Source organism: Acartia tonsa, chromosome 6 (genome assembly GCF_053477335.1).
Source record: "Acartia tonsa isolate MP-2025a chromosome 6, ASM5347733v1, whole genome shotgun sequence".
Taxonomy (NCBI): domain Eukaryota; kingdom Metazoa; phylum Arthropoda; class Copepoda; order Calanoida; family Acartiidae; genus Acartia; species Acartia tonsa.
Window position 1 is genome coordinate 29,390,340 of NC_137265.1, and position 22,648 is coordinate 29,412,987.

At 32.8% G+C, this 22,648-nt stretch overlaps 2 protein-coding genes across 2 annotated transcripts; one reads left to right on the plus strand and one right to left on the minus strand.

Annotated features, from left to right (window-relative positions):
- Positions 1 to 6,830: 6,830 nt before the first annotated feature.
- Positions 6,831 to 9,756, minus strand: LOC145322336 (uncharacterized). Its single transcript, XM_080164301.1, has 3 exons — positions 8,341 to 9,756; positions 7,472 to 7,743; positions 6,831 to 7,029 (listed from the first exon to the last, which is right to left on the minus strand). Exons 2-3 carry the CDS (start codon positions 7,740 to 7,742, stop codon positions 6,959 to 6,961), a joined length of 342 nt encoding a protein of 113 aa, XP_080020427.1. The 5' UTR covers position 7,743; positions 8,341 to 9,756; the 3' UTR covers positions 6,831 to 6,958.
- A 609-nt stretch (positions 9,757 to 10,365) lies between these two features.
- Positions 10,366 to 18,791, plus strand: pAbp (poly(A) binding protein). The gene is made up of 9 exons (XM_080164300.1): positions 10,366 to 10,963; positions 11,213 to 11,305; positions 11,880 to 11,941; positions 12,107 to 12,330; positions 12,633 to 12,881; positions 13,881 to 13,974; positions 16,300 to 16,411; positions 16,626 to 17,535; positions 17,805 to 18,791. The coding sequence occupies exons 1-9, from the start codon at positions 10,887 to 10,889 to the stop codon at positions 17,859 to 17,861; spliced, it is 1,878 nt and encodes a 625-aa protein (XP_080020426.1). The 5' UTR covers positions 10,366 to 10,886; the 3' UTR covers positions 17,862 to 18,791.
- Positions 18,792 to 22,648: the final 3,857 nt, after the last annotated feature.

Sequence of the window (22,648 nt, forward strand, 5' to 3'; positions counted from 1 at the left end):
CGTAATTTAAATTGCATTTTTGAAAGAATGAAAATGGCTTTATTATAAATACGTATTTGAAGATTAAATTAAGAAATCAAAAGAAAATGGAAGAAAAAGCAAGTTAGAGAGAGGTTTTTTTTAAAAACAAGAAAACGCTAAGGCAGAATGTTAAACTGTTTTTAACCTATTTTTTTTATCATATATCAAAAATATACTATGACACCAGTAGAATCAGACGGCAGAGCCCAAATTTGAATTAAGTCCCCAATAAACTTTTTTTGGGGGATTTAAAAATCAATTTTATATGTTGCTGTGATCATTTTGATGGAAGCAAAAGCATTTTTTAGTTTGGGGTTAAATTGTTTCTTACAGAACAATTTGATGTGATTCAGATTATATCAATACAATAATAAAAACTCTACTCTGTTCGATGCAAATAATTTTTTTCTAAAACAATAATTTATATAGAAGAAATTTAACATTAAAATAAAACATATTATTCTGAAGTCTGAACCAATTAGAAGTCTCGTTTCATTTCAGTTTTTTACAATTCAAAAAAGAGTGTTTTCACAAAGTGACTTATTTCCAATGTAGTTAAATAATTTTTATTTAATTAAAATGAAAAGAATGAAAACTATACACATAAAAGATACATGCTTTTTAAAAATATTTAAAAAAATAAGTTTGAATAATATTTTATTTATTATATTTGTATATGTGACAAAAAAATTTTTGTTGTATTGCGTAAACGTTTGTTGTCATCTTTCACTATTTAACCCTTTACAGCCAATTTTTTTGTGTTTTAAATAAGTGATGGAAAACAAGCACGATAAAGTTAATTCATTGATATATTGTAAAGAATTAAGTTTTTAATGAATTAATTTAGATGAAATCAAAAGGCCTAATTTTACTCTATACCAGAATACTATATATATGAAGCAAAACACTCTAAAAGCTACAAATTTTACCCAATTAAAAAAAGACCTTTTGCTCTGATCAAAAAAGACCACAGCAACAGTAAAATTAATTTTTAAATCCCCTCAAAAAAGTTTATTGGGGACTTAATTCAAATTTAGGCTCTGCAGTTTAATTCTACTGGTGTCATAGTATATTTTTGATATATGTTTTAAAAATAGGTTAAAAACAGTTTAATACGTTCATAGTATCAAAGGCTTTTATTATAAAATAAATAACTAAAATCAGCCGGACAGAAATTCTAACATAAGTAGTTGAACTTGAAGTAATCTTTATGTGTAAGTTAATATATTTATCTCTTTCTATTCTAAATACATAAGAATATTTTAAACTAGCGGATGTGTATCTAGCATACAGGGGCTCTCAATTAAAAGGGGCAGAAACAGGCTAGAAAAAATAGCTCAAAACCATCTGAAAATGAAATAGCCTAATACCATCATGGGACCTATTTAAAGCTTACCTAAAATAGAGAACCCAATTGCTTCAGTAGTTATTGAGATCTTAACCTTCATAAAAAAAAGTGGAAAAACATATTTTTGCAGACAGACTGACAGGCCAATTGAGATGCAGAGTAGATGCTCATCACCCTGTAAAATTTTACCAGGAAAAATTCATCTTTCTATCAATCAAATGACAATCAGAGCATTACCGATAGACTGACAGACCAGGTAAATTATATAATGGATGCTTATTTGTAAAGGAGAACCATATCGATTCTGCGTTTATAGAGATCTTTTAGTACAGACAGACACACACACACACACCGAGATCCTTTTACTTTATTTTAAGGACTATAGGCTAGACTTCTATTTTCAATAGAAGAAAAGGCACATTTCCCTACAGAAATTGATGTCATCTGGAGGGTTACAGACAGACTAACCGACTAAATAAGGTAGAGAGTAGATATTCATCTATCAGGAAAATCTTCTCTAGAAAAAATCAGTCCTGATCGTCTATTTAATTTAGAATTTGATAAATAAAATTTTTACATTTTAAATTAAATGCCGACAGGCTGATGGAATAAGTTAATCACATATTGGATGCTTAAAGGTATAGGGTTTATTCTCAAAAATTAAAACCGTCTATCTTTAATAGCAGATGGTGAATTATGTTTTACCCTCAGACGGACATTTATAATTAAAGAGGGGCTTCGCGTAAAAAATATTATATTTAATAAAAAAGCAAGGTCAGCCAAAAAGAGGATTAGGGTGCTTTCCCATATCGAGTGCATATCGAGCATTGAAAATACACTTCCATATTTTAGAAATAAATTGTAAATTAGAAGGGATAGATTTTTTTTGCATAAGCCTAACTCCTGCAGGGGGCCCTAACCCACCAAGGTTTACCCTTGATGTGCCCTTACACTTGATAAGATATTAATTATAGAACATATAGAATTTCTTAGAAATTTTAAAGCTAAACAAGGATGACATAATTTATAAGTCCTTAGTAAAGCTAATAAACATGGAAATCTTTACAATAGAATTTATATAATATCTATGATAGTAGATGCATATCAAAGCATACCAACAGACGGACGGACAAAGTAAGTTCATCAGTATGGGGATGTTTTTAATTCCAGCCATTGATCTTTTATAACTGAAGAGAAATTCACGTTTACTTCTTTACGGTTTCTTTCAGACAGACAGACATTTCAATTAGAGTACAAAGAAACATATGATAACATCCATAAACTTTGTGAAGTTCATAAAAATCTAATAAAATAGACGGACAATATGGTTAAAAGTTAAAACATATATATACAGTAAACTTAAAACATAAAATACCTTAAAATCTAATTACTAAAACTTTAGCATAATGGACGGACTGACTGACAAAGTTAATTAAATATATATGATGCTTTTTAGTCAGCGAAATCCACACAGACAAATTTGCTTTTCATTTTTAATTTTAAGTAAATCATAATTCTGATTTTGTACCAGACAGACATACAAAGTTCAAGTAAGATTTTTGCTAAAATATTTTTTAGTAGAGAAGCTACTCTATAATTTATAATATAATAATTTTTCCTAATAACTCGGACCCTAAGGCGGCCTGATTAGCCTTCTACCTTTCCAGTACGGATATTTAATATTCTCAAGAGCATTACAGACCAGCGAACAACGTGAGCTGTAGGCTAGTTTTATAATGCCTAGAACTTTTTTGTCATAGAAGCTGAAGGCTTCAAATTTTGGGTATTGGGTCTAATTGTGGCAGTCTTTCAGCAGTTAAAACGTGGTATTTCTTGCAGGCTTCCTTTAAGTCGGTTAAAAATCTATTAACACCCAAGTCAAAGGTAATAATGCATAAGTGTAAAATTTTAGTTTTACAGTTAAATTGCTGTATTAACTGTTGTTGAGCTGTTACTCTATTGTTTTGTTATGATTTTAGAATCGATTATTTTTATTTTTACTAATGTACTGTTTGTACAATCATATATGGTAGGTAAACACTTTTCAATGCAAAAAGAAAAAAATTGTATTAAAATGTATAGTAAAAAACTTTTTTTTCATTCCTAAAGGGTTAAAAATTAAATTTCAAAGTAAAAAGTCTCAATGTCAATTTTCAGTATTAATAGAAACATAACAATTACACTGTTTTTGTTTTAAATAATTATTGTAGATTTTTATAATAGTTATTTCTCGCATCGTATTATAAACGGCTTTCCGCGGATATAGAAAGTACAATTATAAGATTAAAACTAGTTTTTTTAGCCCCGAGGTGCCAAAGGCACCGGCTAAAAAAACTGGTTTTAATCTTATGATTGTACATTTTTATATTCGTAGAAAGCTGGATATAATACGATGTTAGACATAGTTTTTTCGTATGGATGAGAACCGGTTCCTATCCACCGGATTCGAATGAATACGAGAAAAATTATTATGGCCTATTAGGAACTCTAAAAAGTAAAAAAATCAACATAAAAATTGATGTAAATATAAATTCTGTATTTCAGATATTAAAGTAACAAATTGAGATATCATATACAAGGTATATAAAAGTTAGTTTGTGTACTAAAGTATGTGTTATCTAAATAACTTTTAGCATAAAAAAATAAAATGAAATTGCCAAAAATAATTTCAAATATAGTTAATAGAAATGTTAAAATTGTTTCTCTGCTCATAGCAATAATCTTCTATAGTTAAAAATGTAAACATGAATTTGTGCTCTAAAAACATACAAAATGTGGAGTATCTTTACTCCAAAATAGATGTTTACTTGTTTTACAGTAATTTGTCAGCTGCTTTTAGATTTTGATGGTCTGTTTGCTGCCAGATTACTATGAAACAAGTAGAACAATAATTTTAGAACACAAATTCTTGTTTCCAATTAAAAATTTATATCGTTAATAAAATATAAAGTTTTATGTGTTCCTCTAGTTATAAATTGATCATGTAGTAGGACTCTTTATGGGAATGGGCATTAAAAAGGGAAATAGCACTTTTTGATGCTTGATCCCTTTAGATATTTCATGATTGGAGTAATCCTAATACTTGGTCTAACTAGTTCTAGTGCAATATAAAAAAGATATTTATTTTACCCAGAAAATAAAAAATAATCCTAGATTTATCAAGATTTAGTATTTTTACCCATAATTTATTGTGTTATTTTTTTTTATAAATGGACGTTTATTATTTTTATTTTATATGAAATTAGAGCAAATAGTTGCTTCAGGAGCTAGAAATGTGTGTTTACATTTTAGGCTCTGGCTTATCTCGGCCTATCAACTTACCATACTTTTGTTGGTATAAATTGAAAATCGTAAAATGAAAATAATGAATGGTTCTTTAGTTTCAATATATGTTGTCTTAAAATGATTATGTGTTTGTACTCTACACAAATTTATCAACATATGGTAAAGAAACCTGAAGCGTTTTTATAAATTTTCTATGGAGGTCCATACATAACCCTTTCTTAAATTGTATATCAATTTCTTTTTCTGATTAAGTTGTTAATTTCAGAAAAGCTTCAAATTTGCCTTCCTATCACTTTTGCAAGTACAATTAATCATAACCATTTTTTCTCAACATAAAAATATTATAAATGGTGGTTCCCAAAACAGTTAATTATCATGGTATCACAAGAAAATTCTGCTTTTTAAAGCACTTAACTGTGATGTGATACTACACTGATAAAACTGCTTTAGAAACCGATTCTATACTCGGTGGAATATTTTCAATTAATAAAATTCAATTCCTAATAACTCAGTTCTTGATTTTTATTAGTAGCAAAGCTACTCTATAATTATAAATAAAGCATCAATTTGTTCACAATAAACGGTTTGGTAAAAGCTTTTATTTATCGGCTTCTATTATAGATAGATAAACGATTTTGGTGCGTGAATATTCTGTTAACAAATGTGCATATACTCTACATCACATTTGGTTCGGGGGTTTGTCTGTAATGCGCCCGCGAGAACATCAAATTTTCATCGGAAAATTCTTTTCTGCCGACATTTAAAATGCCGTAAAATAATATGATTCTTCTGAATAATGGGCATATACTTTTTGGTAAACTAACGGCTTCGCCCCTAGAGGCCTCTAAGGAAACTTGAGGAGGGAGTTGAATCCCAAAACCAATTTTTAAAAAGAAGTGGGAGGGGGGGGGGGGGGCGACATCCCCATTTGTTATTTTTTTTGGAGGGGGGACTAATTTTGTTCTATGGTCGATTTCTCTTGGGAGGATGGTGGTACACTTCCCCAAAATAGTTAGTAAGCTTCCCGGGGTCTATGAGAGGCTAGCCTGTTTAGGAGAACCCGATCGGTTCAGCAGTAAAAATAAACATCCTGCTACTTTATAAGGATATTTTCTCAGTTGTTATTTAAGATAAAGTCCGTAATATTTGTCCCTCTTAAAACTAACCCAACTTACAGTAAAGAACTACTTTGTTACAGTAGCAATCGGTTATGACCCTAGTCTCTAGGGAAGAGACAATGTATTCGAAGGGGCGAGAAAAATAGTCTTGGTCTGAAATCATAACAGGACCTATGTAAAGCTTGCCCAAGAAAGACCAATCGGTTAAGTAGTTACGGAATCTTAAGCTTCAGACAAAAAATCGTATTAATTTGTATATATGTGGATTATAACTTTACGGTATGAAAGTATGCCTGAATTTTTAAACACAGAGTGTTATCAGTGGAGCAGTTTATTACAATAAACGCTAAATGCAACAGCTGCTCTAATTAGGCAATATAAAATAAGGACGACATCCATAAAAGCAAAGTCCACCTGTTTTATATGGACGTTCAGACATAATGGTAACGATTATAGGACTAATACGCTTCCTAAATCGTACTTAACTGTTAAAGGAAACCTAAGATAGAAATCAATAGGACAAATATAAAATGCCTAAATTAATGAAAACTGTCTAAAAGCTCAGCCTTGAAATTTTGTTGGAACTTTTGCATTAATACTTAATTAAAAACGTAGCAAGCGGGACTACCTTCTATATCGAGAAGACTATGAAACCTATTTGAGAATTTACAAAAATATTTATTTGTAACAACCATGCCGATTAAACTGTATGACAGTGTTGAAACACTAGATAGATTTTTTCAAGATTTTGGGCATTCCTAATACCTTTAATTTTTATGTCATTTCTCTTATTCCCAACATTAGATTGAATTGACTTTTTATAGGCTACTTATGGATGTTGACGTCCATGTTATTTTATTACGCGTAGGCAAGTAAATTTTAAAAAGCTGCTCAAGAGTATATCAAATTAAAAATAGTACCAAAGAAAAGCAGCATCTGGCTATTAATATCCTTTTTCAATGTAAACTGTTACTTTTTTCTTTAGTTAATAATTGTAAAACAAACAAATAGTTATAGAGTAGCCTTTGCCTAACAACTATAATAAAGAAAACAATACATAAATAAGAGTGACTTTATTTCTGTATCACTATAAACTCATATGGGGGGGAAACTACAGGTACGGGACAAAATTGTGTACAGTAGCTACTCAGAATAATAACTTGTACAAATTACATAGATTAATAGTTTAGAATGCAAAGAGAAGGAGGAAGGCCATCATAAGACAGAAAAGACCCATAGCCTCGGACAGGGCGAATCCTGAAAAAAAAGAAACTAATTAAAATATTTGCAGGAATTATCGATAAATAAAGAAACGAGAAAATGTGTTCGCTAAGATCTCACAAACGGATGGACCGACCATTAAAAAATTTGCAGAAATTTTAGTAGACAGGCTGCAGACTTGGTTTCATGTTGTGTGCAAAATAAAATATTTAAATGGAGGAACAATTACGTAATTGACCCAGACATTTATTTAAAGTACAAATCTAATCTAAAATTCCTATGATTTTTAATCACAAGGGTAATAGTAGGTATTGATTTTAAAAATCGTCCACAATTTTTACGAATCCTGTTCTTTCAATAGTAAATTAAAATAGTCATCTTCTATTTATCTTCTCAAGGCGCAAGTAATAATTTAAAAATATTACGAACTATTGACCCCCCCCCCCCCCCCCCAAATAAATAGATATGAAAATCTTACCCAGAATGGCATAGGAGAAAAGCTGCTGCTTGAGGGAGGGGTTTCTGGCATAACCGATGATCAGGGAGCCGAACACGGATCCAATACCAGCTCCGGATCCAGCGACACCGACGGTGGCGGCTCCAGCTCCGATGAACTTGGCGGCGGAGTCAATGTCTGTCCTGGCAGCAGATGTGGAGATGAGGGCGGCCTGGTTGACGGCGGGGCGGACAGATCTGGCGGCAGTCAGGGCCAGACGGGGGCAGATGGTCAGGCGAGCGATGGCAGACATTCTGAAAAAAGAAAACTGTTAAATACCACCACTTAACAACTGAATTTCAATAAATAACATATAAGCTTCAAAAAAATGTGCAAAAGGAGATGAATAATGTAAAATAAATTTAGGAATTACGGTATAAAGCAAATTTACTGGAATTGGTTCTCAAAACTATGATGATTGTTACGTACTGAAAACAGGACTGTTTGTAACTACTATGAATCTTATTGAATAATCATTTGATGAACAACTGTCAATAACCAATAATTACTGAATGATTTAATAACATGTCAATCTAACTCCAAGGGAAAACTTAAATTCGATGACAGGCATCGCGCGTACAATGTAATATAATCGTCAAAAATAAGATTTGATCCCAAGATTGAATCTTGGGGCACACCACAAAGGGGGGAACAAAATATATGATACAAGAACATAATAGACAATTTAGAAATGATACTATATCAAAAGTGGTGGAAAAAACTTGTAAAAGATGTAATCTGATAAAAACAAGCTAAAAAAACAGAAAATTAGATGACAACAATCACAAACATGCAATCATGACATAAATAATCACACAACATATATAAAATATTAAAAACTATTCCATTACCTTGTGTAATTTAGGTTTTTATTTATCAGGTAGATAAAGATGCTATCAGCTCGGACTGCGGTTTAGCAATGCTTCAACAACGACACACACCAAAATGGCCGATTACGGAGCTAGGCAAGGGAGGAATCAGCTGATTTTTTCCCGTCTTGGGATGGTGCAACTTTTGCTTTTTGAATGGATAATTTTACATCAATAGAATTATTACACTAGATGACAAAACACAATAATTTAGACGATTTAGGTAAACGAAGCATAAAATTAGTCTTAGTGATTTAACTATTTCTAGATCACTCAAATCAATTACGTGGAAAAATAGCTGCTAAATCACAATAAATGTAAAAATTGTTATGTTTAAATAGTTCCTATCAGGTGATCAAAAATTCAAACTTTCTGCTTTTTTACAAAGAAGGTTTTTAAAAGCTTATAAATTTAAAGCATAAATTTTTTATGAAAAAATATTTACTTTTTATGGCTAAAAGTTGCGCTATGCTTTGATCAGCTGTTGTGGAAAGCGTCATAGACAAAGAAAATAAACTTGTATCAGAAATAAGAACAAATACTTAAATCGTGATAAGTATTGAATTATTTAAAGAGTGCTCATCAAATAGGCACTCTGAGAGAAACGGCCGAATTTCTTATTACATGTGATGTTTATATTTTGTTATAATGCATAAAAGAAATGTTTTTACTTTACAAATCTAACCCTTTACAGCCAAAATTATATCTTGATAAAATTGATATATCACAAAATATTTTCGATTTCAATATACTTGATCTATAAAATCAGAAGAAATTCTCTTTACTTAAGAAGCATTACAACCCAAAATCTGAAGATTCTATTGATAAAAATATTAAAATAATTGTAAGAAAAGATCCCTATGAACTTTTAGTATTTCAGAAATTCGATTTTGTTTCCTTTAGAATCGGTGTGATTTTCTAAGTGTTTTCCAATATCGAGTGTGATAGGTTTCAAAGTCCAAATAACCCTAAAAAATTCCATGACAAACATTTCAACATGGCAACAGCTTCAATAATTAGTCAAGGTGTATATAATACTTAGTCTTTGATAAAATGGAGGCCAATGGAAATAGGGGAGGAAATAATAAACTGTTTTGTAGACACCATTTTTTTAGAATCTGCAAAATATAAAAAATGGCGAAAAATTGTTTCTTAGATTTTATTTTTCAAACCTTATGATTTATCAACAGAATTCTTTACTTTACAAACATCCATTAAAGATTTTTATACACTTTTATGATATTGACTATTAAAATACATTTTCTGATTTTTCATAATATATTTTTATTTTTTGGCAAAGCATTTGACATAAAAATGCGTATTTTTGATGAAAATAAACAAATTATTATTGTTATAATGACCAGCTAAATGCAGCATTTGCATTTATAAAACAATGATAAAAAAATACATATTTGAATAATAAAGCCATTCCTTTTAAAAAATATTACTCCGTCTCATACCAAAAGTGAAAGGGACAAAACAAAATTCCTAAAAATTTATTTTTACAGTATCACAACAGGATTTAGTTTTAAATTTGATGTAAATGTGAGATTAGCACATCTTAGGAACTATACAAATTCCCCTTCACAAATTCTTTTCCTCCCTTTCATTACACAATTCCATCCCCCATCAAGTATCCCAGGTACGGAATTTTTTTCTATAAAGAGAAAAAGCTAGCTTTAGTCTAGAAAAATGATTTAAATATCACAGTTTTGTAAAGATTAGAATTTTGAGAAAATACATTTTTATTATTTTTTAAAATCTAAAAGCTAGCTTAAAATATTAAATATGTGAGAAAAAAGTCCGCTAATACGGAAGTCGCAGGCGCACTATTACATAAGAAAACGACGAAAAATAGAAAAACAAAATAAAAAGTTAACGTTTTTTTTTTATAATTTATACAAAAACTTAGATCACATTCAAAAAAGTTTTTGGACGTGTTTTAAACCAATTTTTGCATTTTTTATATGCAAAATATATCAAATTATTATAAGATCTATATATTTTAGTCTATGCCTTGTTTGCCTTGGAATGACTTGGCCCTTCCACGTGTTTCATTATTAAAATTTCCTTTAATTTTTGACTTTTTGTATTTCAAAAGACATATTTTAAGTTTTTAATTATTTATTTTAGATTCAAAAAAAAAGTATATGGTAAATTTGTTAAAAAAAGTTGAATTATCATAAAAACTAGTTTTTATGTAGGGCTACTCCGCTAGATTGCTCGATGGAGTTATATATATCTGCCCTGAAACTAGTTCCCTTCACACTGCTCTTCTCTTCTAGGGAACCTCGACGTATTTGGGGTGCTCAGGGGTTTGTGATTTAACATCACAAATCACTTTGTGTCCTTTTATAACAAAAAAAATATAAAAAAAACCAAAAAAAATATAAAAACTAAAACTAATAAACACAAAAAAGTGAAAAAATCAACTGTTACTCTAGTGTTAAGTTATTTTGAAAAAATAATTTAATTTTGTTTGTGTTTTATTTTGTGTAATTGGATTTAAATAAAAAAAACTCATCAAGATGGCTTTAGCTGCTGGAACCGCTCCCCCCGGGGCTCCTGGTCAACAGCCAGGACCTAACTACCCCATGGCTAGCTTGTGAGTATCAAATATTTCAGTTAAATTTCTAAATTAAGCAAATTTTAACTTGGACCACGTTTTTCAAATTTGAAAATGTATTTAAAATCAATATTTTGTAATATAATAAACGTAGCAAAGTTACCTTACGATCAACAGTTAGAGCATATGCACCTTCAAATTCATGCACCAGTGCAAATTTTCCAAAAACAAAAATTTATTGTTGTGCTATTAACTTCTTTCTGATATTTAAACTAAACTTTGTTCCAGGTATGTTGGTGATCTTGCTCCTGATGTCACCGAGGCTATGCTGTTCGAGAAATTCAGCGTCGTTGGACCTGTCCTCTCCATTCGTGTGTGCAGGTGAGCTGGCTTTAAGCTTCTTATTGCTGTGTCATTTGCAATGGAGGGCTGCTCTGAATTTAATGTTAGTGGGAGCTTGAATATTCAAATTCTTTTCCATTTGATAATAATGTTGTTCTATTCTAGCCTAAAATAGTCCTAGAACCTAATAGCTTTACGACTTTACTTTAGGCCTCCAAGATTTCAGATAAATAATTAACTTTAATTAAATTTATTTTTAATTTGAGGTGTGTGTGTGGGGGGGGGGGGGGGGGTGCGATTTGTGGACATATAACGCGCTACTACATAAAATATAACATTGCTTCAGTCATCCATGATTCAATGCTTATCATGACAAAATTTTATTTTTTTTCTACTTATGAATTCAATTATCTAAGAAGTAAGAAGAAAACTTTAATTTACAAAAACTAAGTTACATATTTATGTAATCTCGGTTCCTCTACTTGGCACTGTTTTACAGTGAGTCATCGCCAACAAAGATGTAATTGTTCAACTTAAGATGGATAGTCATCATTTATGTGCTCCCAACAATTTATATACTTATAAATTTTTTAACCTTTAAATATTTGTTTAGGGACATGGTTACCCGTAGGTCTCTTGGATACGCCTATGTCAACTTTCAACAGCCCGCTGATGGTAAGTTAGAAAACAGCAATTACCTATATATTTTCTTTTATTGATAAAGCATTAATCAGAATAAAAACTTATTAATACCTATGCTACTTCAAATTAAATATTGTTTAATTCTGTAGTTGTTGCTGCACTACTTTTTACATGACATAAATTTTAATTTATTTTCAGCTGAACGTGCCCTTGATCTGATGAACTTCGAGGTGCTGAAGGACCGTCCCATGCGTATCATGTGGAGCCAGCGTGACCCCTCCCTCCGTAGGAGCGGTGTGGGCAATGTTTTCATCAAGAATCTGGATAAGAGTATTGACAACAAACAGATGTACGATACTTTCTCCTCTTTTGGAAATATTCTGTCCTGTAAGGTCGCCCAGGATGCTGAAGGCAACAGCAAGGTAAGTCTAAATATCTTCAAAAAAATTCTTATATTCAGGGGGAAGGGTTGGTTAGATGTCCTCATAAAGGTAGCTCTGAATGAATTTGTAACCATTGGTTGCTAGATTATGTCCTCTAACCACATTTATTACGAGATTTTAATTAAAACCATACTACCTCTCTTATTGATAGTTGCAACTTTATCTTGATTTACATATATTTGATCCGGTTTTAGTTTTCATAAAAAGATTTAGTTATTTTTCAATTTACTTATTTTAATATTTATCCAATTCTCTGAATGATGGTTATTATTTATGTCTAGGGCTATGGATTTGTTCACTTTGAGACCGAGGAGGCTGCCCAGTACGCCATCCAGGAGACCAACGGCATGTTGCTCTTCGACAAGAAGGTCTTTGTCGGCCGCTTCGTCCCCAGAAAGGAGAGAGAAAAGGAGCTGGGAGAGAAGGCCAAGAAGTTTACAAATGTGTATGTCAAGAATTTTGGAGAAGAAATGAGCGAGGATAAGCTGCATGAAATGTTTGGAAAGTACGGAAAGATTACCTCTTTCAAGGTATGTTTTGATTATTCTCTATTTAGGATCCGAGTTAAGTAGGATTTTGATTGGTGGAAAAGTTTGAGACTTATGTGTTTTAAAATAATAAATATTTGGAAAATTTTGGTTGGCCTAAATGCATCATGTACATTTACCTTTCAAATTAAGTACATTTGGTTAATTCCGTTCGTTCAATTTTCTGTTATCCTTAAAGTTAGTTCCTCAAATACTAATAACAATTGTATTATGTCTGGGTCTTAGCTGAGTAGCTACTGTTACACCAATGTATTATAAAATGTAGGAACCTTGGTTAATAACCAGTTTAAATGTCTCAAGGTCAAGAAATGTCAGGGATTTAGGGATGAGGAATCTAGCTTTTTGTTTCCTCAAATATGATTGTATTTTTAACATTCTGAAAAGCGAGGGTTTTTATTTAAATATTTGTATTCTATATGTCCATCCCTTTATCCCTGCTAAGTAAATGTCAAGGCACAGTTGTTATGCTTTGTTTTATGGTTTCCACAAAAATATTTTCCTTATTACAACATGGCTATAGGCATAAAAAGTTTGAAATTCTAGTGTTACACCATCATTTTCTAGAACCAGTCATTATCCCGGAAAGATATTAAATACGCGCGTGTGTGTGGTTGAGTGGGAGTGTGTGTGTTAAACAATTATGTAGAAAAATGTGTAATATAACTGATACGTAAATATTTCAATTAAGAAGTATTCATGTATGACAAATATATATGAAAGAAATGCCTTTTTTAAAGTTAAGATTTTTTTATGATTATGGTCGGTACGTACGTCCGGGACATTTAGCTCTGTTCTTTAATTTAAAACGGTCTTGTCGATCTCAAACTTTTGATAATGATTCTTTTTACGATTTTAAAAAGATTAAGTCTGTAATTCCATCGAAAACCTGCCAGATTTTTTTAGTTTTTGGCCACAAATTTTTGTATTTTACCATTATCCTATTCATTCTTTTAAACAAGAAAATAAGTGATTTTAATTTAGATTATGGCTGAGGATACTGGTAAACTGAAGGGATTCTGCTTCGTGAGCTACGAAGATGCTGAATCTGCCGAGAAGGCTGTCAAGGAGCTGGATGGTAAGTGTTATTTCTATCTTTGGTGTCTGCATAAAACTCATATTTAATGAAGGGATAAGGCAATGACTTAAATTTAAATACATTTTCAATGATGTATAGAAATAACCCCGTATGTAGAATACCAAAAACGGCTAAAACTTTATAACTCGACTTAGTGAACCAACCAAGCAAAACTCATTTGTTCCCAAAGTGTTTAAGCCCTCCCCCACCCCCAATAAATATTTGAAGACTGCTATAAATAGAAATTCTATAAATTTTTCTGCCCTTTAAATGCAATGTACGTTTTTTCTTGTGAATTATATATTGAAATTATGAAACTTTTATTAGGTAATAATATGTGCAGGTGCCTTATCCTATCCCTGTTACTTTTTATAATTTAACTAAGGAAAATCAATAAATCTTATTGTTAGGGCAATCTAAGTTTCACTTGTTCAGATATATTTTATTACATAATATATGGCAGGGTGTAGCTATAAATCTTTCAAGTAGTGAAGCTATAATGCAAGAAAATGTTTCCCTACGGCCAAAGGAATTATTTTTCACAACAGAGGGCCACCACTCTAAACGTTTCACAACCCCTTCAAATAGCCTAAAACCTACCTAGAAATAAAACTTAGCTCTTCTAAAAAATTTAAATTACTAGTTTTCGAGATCTTAAAATAATTCGCACCAATAAATCTACCATTCACAAAGTGAAGGAGTTTGACTTTAATACTCAGGTATCTGAAGGGAGAGGAGATAGATTGATAAACATTCCCTATGATCAATCTTTAACTTTGACAGAATTATGGGTCAATAAGTTTTGCACTGCTAGTTTGAACCAACTAAACAAGTTTTGAATATATGAGAAAAGTTTTCTAGAAAAAACTGGGTTTGTCCTTTTTTAAGCTTCATACAACCTGAATGAGCTTGTTGAATTTGTTAATGCAGAACTCAAAAATATTTCCCAGTGGTTTAGGGCTAATCAAATGTCATTACATCCCAACAAAACAAAATTCACTATATTTTATCCTACCCCCTCTCTTATTCCTTGGAATGAAATCAATCTCTATTTTGATGATAATGAACCAAATACCCTTTACCCTAACCCTTTACTTAAACATAGAATTGACTTTGTCAACCATGAAAGTGATATTCCAGCTATAAAATTTTTAGGTATTTTTCTGGACCCAGCCTTGAATTTCAAAGTTCATATAAATGAGTTGAACAAAAAACTCTCTAAATCATTATTTTGTCTACGAAAATGCCAAAGTCTACTTACTGAAAAAGCCCTCAAGGCTCTGTATTTCTCTATTTTTCATTGTCATTTGGTTTATGGAATCCTTATTTATTCGTGTGCATCACATTCAAATCTTACTGGTATCATAACAAAACAAAAAATGGCTGTAAGATGTATTAAGCAAGCAACTTATTATAGTCATTCTCGACCTTTATTTAAAGAGCTCAATATTTTACCCTTTGAATCTTTATCACTTTATTTTAAATTAAAATTTATTTATGAGTACATAAATAACTTGTTGCCCAGGTCTTTTAATAATATGTGGCCAAGAAGGGGGGAATTAAATGGTAACTATAATTTGAGGAACAATAATAATCTCACTGTTCCTTTTTCCAGAATAAACTTAGTAGAGAGGCTTCCTCTTTGTTCTCTACCTAATACATGGAATAGTTTTAATGACCGTGACAATATAAAAAATGCCTTAAACCTAAATCAATTTAAGAAGCAGCTTAAAAAATGTATTCTCTCAAGAATAGATATAACATGTAATAGACTACTTTGTCGTTCTTGCCACCTAAGAATGTAAAACCTCTATGTTGTCTGTTTTACAAGCCTTAGATTAATCAATTCTCCATTCTTTACTTAATTATAGGTATTTTAATCATTAATATGAACTCACACACACTCACACAATCATCCTACCATTTCCGTCTGCAAATCCTTTCTCTATTCATATCCCTGTAATATACCCTTATAAAATGTTTACTTTCTCGTTTTAATAAAAAGATTCACACTACCTTTTAGCTTACTTATTTTTCTATGATATTTGCAAAGGCTATCTAATATCACCTCGAGAGAGATTATTTAGTCCTTTGACACGTATATTAACTTTTTTGTCTTATGTGGATATTATTAACCTTGTTATTATACTGTAATTAATTAATCATGATCAATTTTACTGCTTGTTTGTGATTATTTATGTCATGTATATATGTATGCCTATTTTACTATGTGTCATAAAATAAATATTTCATTTCATTTTTCATTTCATTTCATTTCATTTCATTTCATTTCATTTCATTTCATTTCATATATTTTTTGTACAGGTATGGACCTTGGAGGCAAGAACCTGTATGTTGGTCGTGCCCAGAAGAAGGCCGAGAGACAACAGGAGCTCAAGAAGAAGTTTGAAATGATGAAGCTTGAACGTCTTAACAGGTATGGTAGTATTTTTCTTGCTCATTGGTATTTTTGTTAGACGAGTTGTCAATAGAATTCATACACAGCCTCTGCATTTATCTTTACAACATTTTTTGCTGATTAGTTCTTAAATACCTCATTTAAAAAAAATGTATCTAAACATATTGTTTGCGCTACTTTGTTTTCATATTTAGCATTGCCTATAAATCTTAATTTCTGATATTTTCTTTAGGTACCAAGGAGTTAACCTGTACGTTAAGAATCTTGACGATTCCATTGACGACGAGATGCTGCGTAAGGAATTTGCACCTTTCGGCACCATCACCAGCGCCAAGGTCATGTGCTGCGAGGAGGGCAGAAGCAAGGGCTTCGGCTTCGTCTGCTTCTCTTCCCCCGAGGAGGCTACCAAGGCCGTCACAGAGATGAACGGCAGATACATTGTCTCCAAGCCTCTGTATGTGGCCCTTGCCCAGCGCAAGGAGGATCGCAAGGCTCACTTAACCTCTCAGTACATCCAGCGCATGGCTGGTATGCGTATGCCAACCATGGGCAACATGCAGTTCCAGCAGGGCTACTACATGCCCACTATGCCTCAGACCCAGAGATACTTCACACCCGCCCAGATGCGTACTCAGCCCAGATGGACTGCCCAGCAGAGCATGCCTCGTCCCGGAGGACCCCAACTGGCTATGGCGCCCGCCATGCAACGCGGACCTCGTCCAGGACCGCGCCCGTTGGCTGCACAGGCCCGCCCTGTCCAGCCTATGCCGCAGCAGATGATGATGCGTCCTGGTGTCCAGGCAGCCGTCCACCAGATGGCTGGCCCGAGACAGGCACAGAGCTTCAAGTACACGCCAACCGCAAGAAACCCACCTCAGCAAGTTGTGGGACAGATGGTCGCCAACCCCGGAGCCCCGCCGCCACAGCAGGCTGTGATGATCCAGGGCCAGGAGCCGTTGACTGCTACCATGTTGGCCGCTGCCCCGCTGCAGGAACAGAAGCAGATGTTGGGAGAGAGGTTGTACCCTCTGATCCACAGCATGCACCCAGATCTGGCGGGTAAAATTACTGGCATGTTGCTCGAGATTGATAACTCTGATTTGGTTCACATGTTGGAGGATCAAGCATCCCTCAAGGGCAAGGTAAGGATCAGATCATTTTTGTTATTGGAAAGATATCACGCAATCTATTTAGAAAAAAATCTTTGTATTTTAAAAACATGAAAGACGGACGGATAAAGTGGATTATATAGAGTAGCTTTGGTAATTAAAGAAAATCCTGATATTAAGCTGTATTTGTCTATTGACTAATCAAAATAGATTAAAATTAGTTGTTTTGATTATGAGATGGTTGCATACATTCTCTCCTTAAACTTTACAATAAGTCTTCAAATTCCATTTTTATTATTTAGGTTGACGAGGCCGTTGCTGTGCTTCACAACCATAAGCTCAACCAGGAGAAGAAGTAAACAGTTGATAGCAGCCAAGAGTAAACATTTCTGTGGAGAGTTGACCACACCCACACACACACACACACACCCTGTAAATTTCAAGTCCTTGCTTGCTTGTTTGTATTATACTATTTATCCATTACATATTATTATTTTCCTGGCAAATTTGTGTGTTGCCAGTTTTCTGTTGGATTACAATGAGGTGTCCACTATTTTTGTTCCAAATAGTGGTCATGTCATTTGGTGAAATTTTCTCAATTATGGGGGTGGAGTTCATTTTTATTTCTTCATACAAGTAAAAGTACGTCTGTACGGTTTTCGTACCAGCACGACTTTTCGCCCCACCCCATAGAAAATGTGGATTTTATTATTATATTTATTATTATTCATGTTTATATTATTAAAATCTTATAACTTCTGGAGTACAGAAAAAGAAAACATAAAAATAAGAATAAAAAGAAGAGCATTTGTAAACTTAAAATACACGTTGATGTATGGTTGTAGGTTTTTTTTGTTGAAAAAAATCCTCCCTATCATCAATGTGGACTAAAAAAAATGTAAAACAAAAATAAAATCATCATTCTTAACAGACAAAAAAAGAACAAAACTGTTAATGTTTTAATCCAACCTCCTGTTACAGGAAATTTTTATTAAGAAAAATGTAAAAAATACCATAAAAATCGAAAAAACTGTTTAAAACTTAAAATTAAAATTATTGTAACTTTTTTGATCCGGCTGGTATATTAAAGCCGTTTTGTATGATTCAATTTATTATCATTATTATTATTAGATATTCCTATTATAGCAATTGTAAACATATTTGCTTTTCGCTTGTGTTTTGGATATCTAAAAAGCTGAAATTTTGTCATACTATTGTTAAGATCGTATGCTATGTTGATAATGTAATACCTTGTCGCTTTTTAGGCAAATAAATTCAGCGTTTTTTAATTGTTTTTTTTTATGTTTAGATTGTTAGGAAAGCTTCTCTGCAAGATATGTCGGTCTGTTTTAAATAAAATTTGCTTTGGACAAAGAATCTTAGAAGCGCAGCTACCGACATTATTTCTTGCATCTTGCACCATATATATAGTTGCTCTAATAAAGTTATACCTGCCATAAATAATTACCCTCAACCACGATCTATAACCTATTTTCTCCCCTTCTACTGGATGAATGAACTGACCCACAAATAATCATCTGATGGAATTTTTTCTTTCAATTTTGAAAATATGAGTACCCCCCCCCCCCCCCTCCCCTCCGACAACGAACAACTCTGGCCGCAGCGCTCGGCTCCCTAGGACACACAGAAAACTGTCCCGAATTTGTATTAATTTTGAGGAACAAGACTCCAGTGACGTCATATTTTTCTTTCCCGAAAAAGGGAAGGGGGGAAGAAAATCTCTTCAAAAGAGATGGGGAAAACCCCCTTTTCTCCCATCTCTTTTTTCTTCCCCCCTTCCCTTTTTTTACTCAAATTTTCAAAAGAGGAAAACGCCGGAATTTTAGTGTGGCATATGGCCGGCCGAGCTGGGCTGTGGATTGGTTAGTCGCATAATTCGGAGGTTGCTGCCGAGACCTATCCCTAAAGAAATGGAACTGTGTCTGTAAAGAAGGATCTTGCTAACTGCCGAACTGATAAGGTTCTCCTTTATATACCTTTTTCTAAAGCACGGGAATATTTAACTATTTCGGGGGAGGGAACCACGATCCTTGAAAGAGAAAGCACCTCAATTGATTTTAGGGTGGAGGTCAAATTTAAGACCCAGATATTAGCCTCTAGGGACGTACCGCTACTATGTAAAAATTGTTACACTTTTATGACTGACAGGCGATCATACTTCATAGTTAAAGGTAATTTCGCCACGAAAAATGCTCTATTGCTTATTGTTAACTTTTTATTTCTCATTTAACAACAAAACATATTTAAATATTATTATTTCAACAAATAAACAACAAAAGCAACAGAAAAATCCTGAAATAATTTATGAAATTTTTGAGATATTTTAGGCTAGACTATATATAGGAGGGATTTAGAGACGTTAAATGTCCCAATTTTACACAATATTTTGTTTTAAAAACTAGTAAGAAATTGAACTATAATAGTACGAATTGATGTTTAAAAATTACAAACTCAGGAACACTTTAACTATCAAAATCAATTGTTTTACTTTTAGATAAAGTTTTCATATCTTAAATGCAAATGCTCTTGGGAATATGTTGACTAGATCTTTTCATGAAAATACCCTTTTTCAAATTTCAATCTTCTGCTAACCTAAAAAGTTACTTTAGGGGCCTAGAAATATATGTACAAAATTTCAGCTCTCTATCTCTACTGGCGACCTAGCGCCAGGCATGTAAAATATCAACAGATAACGGTAGCACGGCGGTTTTAACAATATCTCAGTAATGTGCAGGTTTTCAACTCTTCTGCATATTTCAATTTAAACACATAAGGCCAAAGATATTATATCCAAAAAATCTTTTGTCAAAGTCTACTCTAGACCTAGCGCCAGTCAGTTTTCTAAAATCATGCATTTTATACCTGTGAAAAATGAAATCGCCAGCGCTAGGTGTAGAGTAGACTTTGACAAAAGATTTTTGGGATATCATATCTTAGGCCTTATGTGTTTAATTTGAAATATGCAGAACACCTAAATTCACCTTTCAAGCCATTCTCTAAGCATTTTAATTTTTTTTGTTGAAATAACGGGATTTCAAAACTGCCTTTTGAAAAGGCCTAAAAAATATCTTTTTTTGTCCCTTTTTTCACTGTATATAGTTACAACTTATTAAGATATTATTCTCAGAAAAAAAAAAATTGGCGCTTCCAGCACCAAAACTGGCAAAAACAGGCAGTTAAACTTCTGAACCCCTACTTAACCCCCTGACAGACCCCCCCTCTATCTCGGCTTCTGTTACAGATAGAGACGTAAAACTTTTTTCTGGATGTTCATGTGTATTTTTAGAGAATTGCTTTTTCTGGTCATAGCGGTCAGACCGCTCCTTATCTGCTTTTTAGCGGCCAGTCGCTAAATATTAAAACAGCTGTAGAGCGGCCAATTTTAAAGCTAAGAAAACCAAATTTTATGACAAACTATTATTTTTTATAATAAAAAAATACCTTTTCTGACCATCGCCGAAAAACGACAAATTACGGAAACCGCCATTTTTGGCCGTAAAACGGCGGTTGGCGGCGCTAAATAATATTTTTATCTGTTTATAGTTACAACTTATTAAGAAATTATTCTCAGTTAAAAAAAAAATTGGCGCTTCCAGCACCCAAACCGGCAAAAACAGGCAGTTAAACTTCTGTATCCCTACATAACCCCATAACAGACCCCCCTCTATCTCGGCTCCTGTTACAGATAGAGACGTAAAACTTTTTTCTGTTGGTTCATGTGTATTTTTAGAGAAAATTACTTTTTCTAGTCATAGCGGTCAGACTGCTCTGTATCCGCTTTTTAGCAGCCAGCTGCTAAATATTAAAAAAGCTGTAGAGCGGCCAATTTTAAAGCTAGGAGAACCAAATTTTATGACGAGCAATTATTTTTCATAACAAAAAAAATGCTTTTTCTGACCATTGCCAAAAAACGACAAATAACAGAAACCGCCAATTTCGGCGGTAAAACGGCGGTTGGCGGTGCTAGTTTTATCTGTTTATGATCACAATAAAGACTACATACAAAAATTGGCTGGTCTAGAGCTGTTTTAGAATTCCGCTAATGGCAGCTTAAAAACGGCAAAACTACAGGTAGGAAATAAAAAATCAGTTAAAAATCTATCAAGGAGTGGCCAAACGGTTATGGCCTTACTATTCATGGAAGTTTATTATTACTCAAGAATTAATATATATTTATCAAAAAATTTAATTGACTTGAAGCTTACATGGACTGCCGCCACTGGCTGTGGTCAGCTGGAAACAACAGCTGATTTAAAAAAAAAAATTTAATATGTCATGTAGGCATGTAAGTTAAGCTTAATTTTACAATTTTAAGTCTATGAGTAAAAAAATAAATACACTGGAGCCATTCAAAGTTATTTGAAGACTAGGAGGATTATATCCTGCTGGATCATACCTGAACACCTAATTTTCATCTTATTTTACTAAGGTTGATTAACCCTTAACAGTCAGGGCCCCTTGCCGCACCTTAATCAGTCGGGAGGGGGGGGCGTTCAACGCCCCCCCCCCTATTATCTCAGTTCCTATTAGAGCTAGAGGGCTAAATTTTTTTGTACAAGTCCCCTGTGTTATGATGAATTTCCGACCTTAAGTAAGTCAAAGTCAATTTTCGCTTCCTTCACCCTTTTATTTAACAACCTTTGTTTTTAGGTCCTTTTTTACTTAAAAATTTCAAACGGCTGTAATTTTCTTATTTTTGAAGCTAGAAGAACAATTTTTTTGCAGAAAATGTTTATCTTTATGTAAATTTTATATTTGAAATGTCAAAATATAAATTTCAGCGGCCGCAGCTGTACTTGGCAGCTGCCAGCCGCCGCAGTCGGCGGTCGGCGGGAAAACGGCGGTGGTTCTTTATGAAATTTTAATACGTTATGTAGACATGTAAAAAAAGCTTAAGTTTAAAATTTGAAGTCTCTAAGTCAAAAATTTAGGCCACAGGAGCCTTTTAAAGATTTCTGGAGACCTGGAGGATCAGGACCTTTAGAATCATACCTGGAACCTGAAATTGACTTGAACACCTGTATTTCATATAAGGATGTACTACTAGAGGATATTTTAGTATTTTGGCAAGATAAAATACTTTGTTTAAGTCAAAAAAATATTTTTGCTCTTTACCTGGATGACC